The sequence below is a fragment of the Rosa chinensis genome, chromosome 1 (genome assembly GCF_002994745.2).
Source record: "Rosa chinensis cultivar Old Blush chromosome 1, RchiOBHm-V2, whole genome shotgun sequence".
NCBI lineage: Eukaryota > Viridiplantae > Streptophyta > Magnoliopsida > Rosales > Rosaceae > Rosa > Rosa chinensis.
Window position 1 is genome coordinate 27,103,388 of NC_037088.1, and position 7,309 is coordinate 27,110,696.

The following is a 7,309-nucleotide window of genomic DNA, read 5'->3' on the forward strand; positions in this document are numbered from 1 at the left end:
TAGTACGACATGCCCTAATTTAGTAGCTCGAGTAAAACCTTGTTTGATAGAGTCTACAAACGTCTTCATTTGTTTGTTTCAATGAAATGTTACGAGACACAACTCTAAAATTATCCGAATAACAGGTTATGAGCTTTTAGTGGGGTGGCACTCTTGAGAAACCTCTTGGGCTAAACAGTAATGTTTCTATTTATTATTATCAATTTCAAGCAGAAACATTTGCAAAATTATCTTATTTTCACCTTATATTTTTCCATGTAGAAGAAATTGGTGTATAAATAGGGGGCACCAGTTTCCTGCCATCACACTCCATACCCAAAAACCAAGACATAAAAAAGTGAAAATGAAAGAGAAGAGGAATTAAAATTTAATTCGAAAACAGTTTCTTGTAAACTAAGGTATTCCCATCATTTCTTCAACACCAATCAAAGAAACCCCTATCTCTCTGCTCCCCCACCTTTACCAAATCCCTAGACCACCACAACCACAACCACCACCGCCGCCACCGCCGCGGAATTAAACTCATGGGTCACGAGCTAACGCCGTCGACCATCACTCCCCCACTCTCAAAACCTCCGGCCGCCCCCACTGCCTTGGCTCCGGGCTTCCGATTTCACCCAACCGACGAAGAACTCGTCATTTACTACCTCAAACGCAAAGTCTGCCGCAAACCCTTCAAATTCAACGCGATCTCCGATGTCGATATCTACAAGAGCGAACCTTGGGACCTCGCATGTCAGTGATGCTTGCCCATTTTCCCAAAAAATCTCTGCTTTTTTCTCAATTGGGGGTTTTTGATTGTTGCGGGTTCTGTGATTTTTGTGGGCTTTGTTGGGTTCTTGATGGGTTGTAAAGGTTTGATTTTGGAGCTGAGCCTGATTTTTTGCGTTTCTGGGGTTTTTGGTTGCTTACCTTTTCGGCCAAGATAATGCTTTATTTTTTGGGTTTTTAAAATTTTTTATTTTTTTTTGTTGGATTCTGATGGCTTGTAGTTTCTGGGCTGGAGTTTGATTTCTGTATTGAATTTCAGGTAAGTCGAGCTTGAAGAGCAGGGACCAGGAGTACTATTTCTTCAGTGCATTGGACAAGAAGTATGGAAATGGGGCAAGGATGAATAGGGCTACACATCTAGGGTACTGGAAGGCCACTGGAAATGACAGGCCTGTCAAGCACAACAATAAGACTGTTGGGATGAAGAAAACTTTGGTTTTTCATAGTGGCAGAGCTCCAGATGGCAAGAGGACTAATTGGGTCATGCATGAGTATAGGCTTGTTGATACGGAAATGGAAAAACCTGGAAATGGTGTTCCTCAGGTGAGGCCCTGGCCTAATTTTGGTTAATGTGTTTATGTTGTTCGGTATATAAGAATCCTTTTCAGGAATGAGAGAAATGCTGTTTCTATACTGTGCATGCTGTTTTTAGTTTGTTGATCATGCAGCGTCTTTGCGTTTTGAGTATGAATAGTTGATTTTCGTGAGCTGCTGTATTGTTTTGCTATGTGATGTACTGCCTGCTACATATTATCTTTTGGAGATTGATATATTTATTTTTTCTTTGGGGTTTGCAGGATGCATATGTGTTGTGTAGGGTATTTCATAAAAGTAATATAGGACCACCAAATGGGCATCGATATGCGCCTTTTGTTGAGGAGGAATGGGATGATGAAAAGTTAACTTTCGTTCCTGGAGAAGTGGCTAGGGATGACACAGTAGTTAGTCGTGATTCCGTTGGAAATCGTTGCGATGCAGTTAAGGTAGGAAATGATCATGATTCCGTTGTTGGAGGAAATCATCGGGATGTACCTATGGTAGGAAATGGTCATGATTCAGTTGTTGGAGGAAATCATTGCGATTTAGCTATGGCAGGAAATGGTCATGATTCAGTTGTTGGAGGAAATCGTCGCGATGTGGTTGTGATAGGAAATGGTCATGATTCAGTTGTCGGAGGTGCTACTCGTGATGTAGTTGTCGCAAATGGTTGTCATGCAGTTGTTGTAGCAAATGGTCGTGATACAGTTGTTGGAAATGGTCATCATGCAGCTGTTGGAGGAAATGGTCATGCTGCTGCCTGTATTGAAGAAAAAGTTCATGCTGCTGTGGATATTGATCAAAAAGATCATGTTGCAGCAGTTGTTGAACAAAAAGATAATGCTTCTGCAAGTATTGAACAAAAAGATCATGATGTCTGTCTTGGTGGCGGCCCTTCTGTTGATGGACATGTTCAGGACACTATGATGGAAGTAGATGGTCATGGAACTACCGAGGAAGGAAATGTTCATGGAAGCATTAGAGGAAATGGTCATGATGGGCGCAGCACAGGGAACTATTTTGTGCAGGTTTGTGCTTTTCACTCTAGTGCTGTTGTCTTTCCAAATTATCATAAAGTATTGGCGTTTCCTGTAGAGTCTGAAGTTTGCCCACCATAGAGATAATGTATTGGCGTTTCCACTTTTTTTTTTTTTTTTTTTTCAATTTTAATTTAATAACATAGTTGGACTGAGTAGATAACGAACAAACTTCTATTAGCATAATCCAAACAAGTGGAGATGCAACCTTGATTTTGATTGAAGGTCCGTCCTACTTTAGGCATATAGAATACTTCATCAGTTCTATGTATTATTACAAATTGCAATGGTCAACATGAAAATATAAAATAGCGCATTGTCATTCCTTTCAGAAATCCAACATTGATTAAAAGCAAGGATGCATGCGGTAGGGTGAATATAAGAGTTTAATATCTTTTTGGTATCTGAATTCACATTTCACAAACAGCACTTCTCAGTCTTTCTATTTGCTTTTTTTGTTTATCAGTGATTCTTATAGTGGCTTATACTAGATACTTTGAAACTAGAGTTTTAGGGCCAAATATATTAGTGGTATCTTTCATGAACAACACTTCTCAGTCTTCCTGTTTGCTTTTTTTGTTTATCAGTGTTTCTTATAGTGCTTATACTAGATTCTTTGAAACTAGAATTTTAGAGTCAAATAGATTAGTGGGATCCTGCTTAAGTCAAACAAATTGTGCTGAGTTTAGTTGATGAAATGGTGAGCTGAGTGGAAGTATGGTGTACCTATAATGATCTTCAGCTGGGACAGAAATATGTGGTGTGTGAGAACTTCCTCTAAATTATGTGGTATCAACTTTGAAGTTTAGGGAGGGTTTCCAGTTTCTATATCAACTTTGAAGTTTCCTTATATTTATGACCGATGTTGTTTACAGTGAATTGGGCAAGTTCAACAGGGATGATTGATCTGTTAAGCGAAAAGCCTTTTGCTTTGATTTTTTGCACAGAATAGAAGGCCAAAGTCCTAAGGGGTTGCAGTGTGTAGCTGTGATATTGGTGGTATGGATGCAAAGAAATAGAAAGATCTTTTAAGCCTTTAGTGGGAGAGTTGGAAGAGCTTCCGAGAGAGTTAGGTTTTGGGCATCTTTATGGGCCACTGTTTCTGTGAACTTAAAAACTACGCTCTCTCATCTATTGATTGGAGAGCGGCGGTAATTCAGGGGTCTTCATTTGTCTTGGCTGGATAGGTGACAGTTGACCTTTCTTCTTTCTTGCTCTAACTGTCTTCTCTAGTCATTTTTCTGTCGACTCCTTGTCCACCGTGCTATATGATACTTATGATTTATCAATGAAGCTGTTTCTTTTCGGTAGAAATATAAATATTGTTCTCCAAGATTCTGCGGCCCGAGATTGATGTGTTTAAGAATGCATAGAAAAAATGATGGAAATCCTTGGCATCTGGATTATGGATTGCAGCAACACAAAGTATCTTGAAAGAAAGATCTCAGAAGGGAAATCATGAAAGACTCAGTAGGCTTGTTGGAATTTTACCTGGGTCAGGGAATATGAGCATGGATGTTGCCTGTTTTGGTGTCGCTGGAATTTGAGATCCGCTTGGAAACCGTTCTTGCTGAAGGTGATGAGAGAAAGACAATTCTATTGATGTTGACTGTAATAGATGGGATTTTTTTTGGAAGAAGTGAAAGCAGCTATTGTTTGTAATGACTTGGGTTGAAACGTAATGTCCTGTTAGCATAGGAATCAGGAAGTTCCGAAGTGGGTATTGCACAAGAACTTCTTATCTTGTTAGCAGGCCAAATGGTATTGCAGTCCTTAAGATTTCTTGGTAATTTCAAACAATTTTCCTAGTTAATAGTGAAGTCAACTTACAAGGAAATCAACCAGAGGAGTATTGGCATTGCTGGTTTACTATTTCTACCATTAATTCCCCCTTCCCTCCCTTTAAGTTGTTCCCGTTGTTCCCACTCTTCTTGGATCTCTCTATATATCAGCAGGTGACTGAAGCTGCTCTTGCCTCCTTTGCTTCCATTATTGTCATTTCTCCAATTGATTTAATAGTTCAGTTTGGTGTCTAAAATCTAAATTTGATGGTCTTAATTATCCCTTGTAGGGAGTAGACATAAGGTTTTGCATCTTACCCAGGTATTTATTTTAGACGGTGAGACTTTCTTTTTGTATAGGTTCTGCTGGTGCTTTACGTTGGGGTAAGGCTCTTTTGCTAATTAGATGAGTCTGTTACTAAGTAGTGTGTTAATGATCTTGCATGCATGGAACTTTAGAAGTGGAGTATTGTCACATGCTAAAACAGCTATAAATCGTTAAATTTTAGCCTTAGAGCAACTTAAATCATAACCATTCTTCAGTTATAGCTACAATTAGAGCAAAATGGACCTAACTTTAATGATTAGAGCAGCTACTGTAGCTTGTTGATAATGGCGGTGACATGGTATGCGACCTTGTTTATGGAATTCAGTTTTTGGACTGAACCTTATATAATTGGTGGTGTTTCTCGTAAGCTTATCATGAGTTGCACTTAAAATGTCAGGTATAGGAGTGGTGGTTAATCCTGATAAATCGTGTATGCAGAATTGTGATAAATGAAACACTGAATGCTTCTTAAAAGAAAAAGAAAAATGCACAGACAAACTAGCTGAGCATATTTCTGAAGAAGCTTTTATGCATTATTGCTAAAAATAAGTATTCTCTTAGTATCCTAGGGCTGCAGCATTGGTCCTGTATTGGTGATTGTATCCTTGACCGCAATCTCTAAGGGGATTGTAAGGATTGTAATTTTGAGTGGTCAAGCAGGAGGTTGCAAAGCAAAGGCACTGAACGTAGTGAAGTGGGAAGAAAGAGAGAGACTCTTTACGAAAGAACTCCGTTTTACTCAGGGTTTCACTTTCTGACAAAAGGTTGCTTTACCCACACATTTGGAGGTAGAAAACATCATGAAGAAAGGTTCTGAAAGAAAAGAAAGGGGTTGTACTCAAGGTTTGAAGTTTAATCTTTTGTCAGAAACTCAGAGATAGAAAAATAATGGATGAACATAATTAATGTATAATGAAGTTAACAGTTTGGATATATTTTTTCATATTGTATTTTCTGTTTCGAGATTTTACTTGAAAAAAAGTTTCTTATTGAAAATAGGACATATCTTTGATCAATCCTCTTATTCACTACCTTTGGTTGTTTGTCATGGATCCTTGGTACTTGCTTTTATGTTTTCAACTCTAAATTTATTATTTATCCAAAACTTCTCAATCTTGGTTGCTTATTTCAGGATACTCAGAAAATCAGCAATGCTCTTCTTAGTGCTACTGAACTTCCAAAAGACAGTCAAGCTGTTTTATTGCCATGCAAGAGAGAGAAATTGGATGATGATCCAATGACATGTGTAGTTAATCGAGAAGAGAGATTGGATGATTACCCATCACCGCTTGGAGATGATCCACAACCCCTGCTATCACTGTTTAATCAGCAGCCTGGTATACTACGCCAATATAAAAGGAGGAGGCATAATGAATCAAATTCAAACCGTTCAAATGCCTCAGAGATTTCAAGTGGGTTGACTCATGATCCTTGCTCATCTACAACAACGACAGCGTCAACAGAAACTTCGGTGACGGCAACAACAAAAAGAAATTTTCTGTCTGCGTTGGTGGAATTTCAACTGTTAGAATCCCTTGAACCCAAAGATAAGACTCCGGTAGCTCCACCTGAATTTAATGCTGCTCTGCATAATTCATCTGTGCCTTCTAGCTGCTTGAAATTCATAGAGAGTTTGCAAAATGAGATTCACAAGATTTCGATTGAGAAGGAGACATTGAAATTTGAAATGCTGAGTGCCCAAGCTGTGATTAACATTCTTCAATCTAGAATTGATCTTCTGAACAAGGAGAATGAGGATCTGAAGAGGAATGCCCGAGAGGCTGAGTGATTGGTAGTCAGTATGTGTACTCGTGTTGTTCTTCTTTGTATGAGTTACAGGCCCCGTATAGGCCTTGTTTAGTTACCTACAGCCGGTATGTTTTATTCATTAATCGGGAACTTTCTTTGTCAGTTAACTGAACAATGTTGTAACAGTAGCAAAGCTTGTTGCAATAGTAGCAAGCTGAACAATGTTGTATCTTTATGCACTTAGATTAGTCTCTCATCAAAATCAGCAGTTTATAGCTAGATGTTTCAGTTTATATTCCATTTGTAGATCTGTGGAAGTTGAATGCTGAGTGAAGAGACTGAGCCTCTGAGCAAGTGCCTCGGTTTTGCCTATGGACACGGTGTTTAAGGTACTTGATGGTAATTTTTGAAGCTAATATCTTCTTATGGCACACTTGCACATGCTATATGAACCGCATCCATTTCACCTTATGTGATAGTGTAATGTCACGTAACCACGTCATTTAATTAATTTTGATAATAGATTGAATTTTATGTTTTATCAATTGCCACATCACCATATAGAAGTTGTAATAAGAAATGTGGTTCATATAGACCGGTAAGAATGTGGTTCGTATAACATATTCCACTAATATTATGTTGTTGATATTATTATGTACTCCAAAACTTGTCTTAGGCTCGAGGGTTAAAATGAAAGACGAATCCCAGAGCTATGGCTTCCTGCAATACCGAACAGGAACTTAAAACCCAGTTTCTTCTCCTTCACACTGCTAGGCCAACGACAATCCACAACACTTATCAAATGACTTGAAGTGGCACTGACGGACCAAAGTTAGATCCATATCCAATCAGAGAATTATTCCACTAAGATTGTGTTGTTGATATTATTAATTTATTATGCGCGCACTCCAAACTTGTCTTAGGCTCGAGGGTTAAAATGAAAGACGAACCCAGAACTATGGCTTCCTACAATGCCGAACCACGAACTTAAAACCCGGTTTCTTCTCCTTCACAGTGCTAGCAAGAGTTGGATCCTAGGGAGAAAGCACATCTTCCTAGGACTTGTTTCTACTCTCGCGAGGCCAACGACAATCCACAGCGTTTAT

General features: G+C 38.8%; 1 protein-coding gene across 2 annotated transcripts; it reads left to right on the top strand.

Annotated features, from left to right (window-relative positions):
• The first annotated feature begins 306 nt into the window (after nucleotides 1-306).
• Nucleotides 307-6,575, top strand: LOC112192194 (NAC domain containing protein 52). 2 transcript variants are annotated; one of them, XM_024331815.2, is made up of 4 exons: nucleotides 307-735; nucleotides 1,031-1,314; nucleotides 1,569-2,336; nucleotides 5,587-6,575. In XM_024331815.2, exons 1-4 carry the CDS (start codon nucleotides 525-527, stop codon nucleotides 6,241-6,243), a joined length of 1,920 nt encoding a protein of 639 aa, XP_024187583.1. In that variant the 5' UTR covers nucleotides 307-524; the 3' UTR covers nucleotides 6,244-6,575. The 2 variants fall into 2 exon arrangements, with proteins under 2 accessions (XP_024187583.1, XP_024187592.1); XM_024331824.2 differs by having other exon boundaries at nucleotides 714-855.
• The last annotated feature ends 734 nt before the right edge of the window (nucleotides 6,576-7,309 follow it).

Coding starts and splice junctions, on each gene's coding strand:
- LOC112192194 (XM_024331815.2), top strand. CDS start 525: ATGGGTCACGAGCTAACGCCGTCGACCATCACTCCCCCACTCTCAAAA. Junction 736..1,030: donor CGAACCTTGGGACCTCGCAT/GTCAGTGATGCT, acceptor ATTGAATTTCAG/GTAAGTCGAGCTTGAAGAGC. Junction 2,337..5,586: donor CAGGGAACTATTTTGTGCAG/GTTTGTGCTTTT, acceptor TGCTTATTTCAG/GATACTCAGAAAATCAGCAA.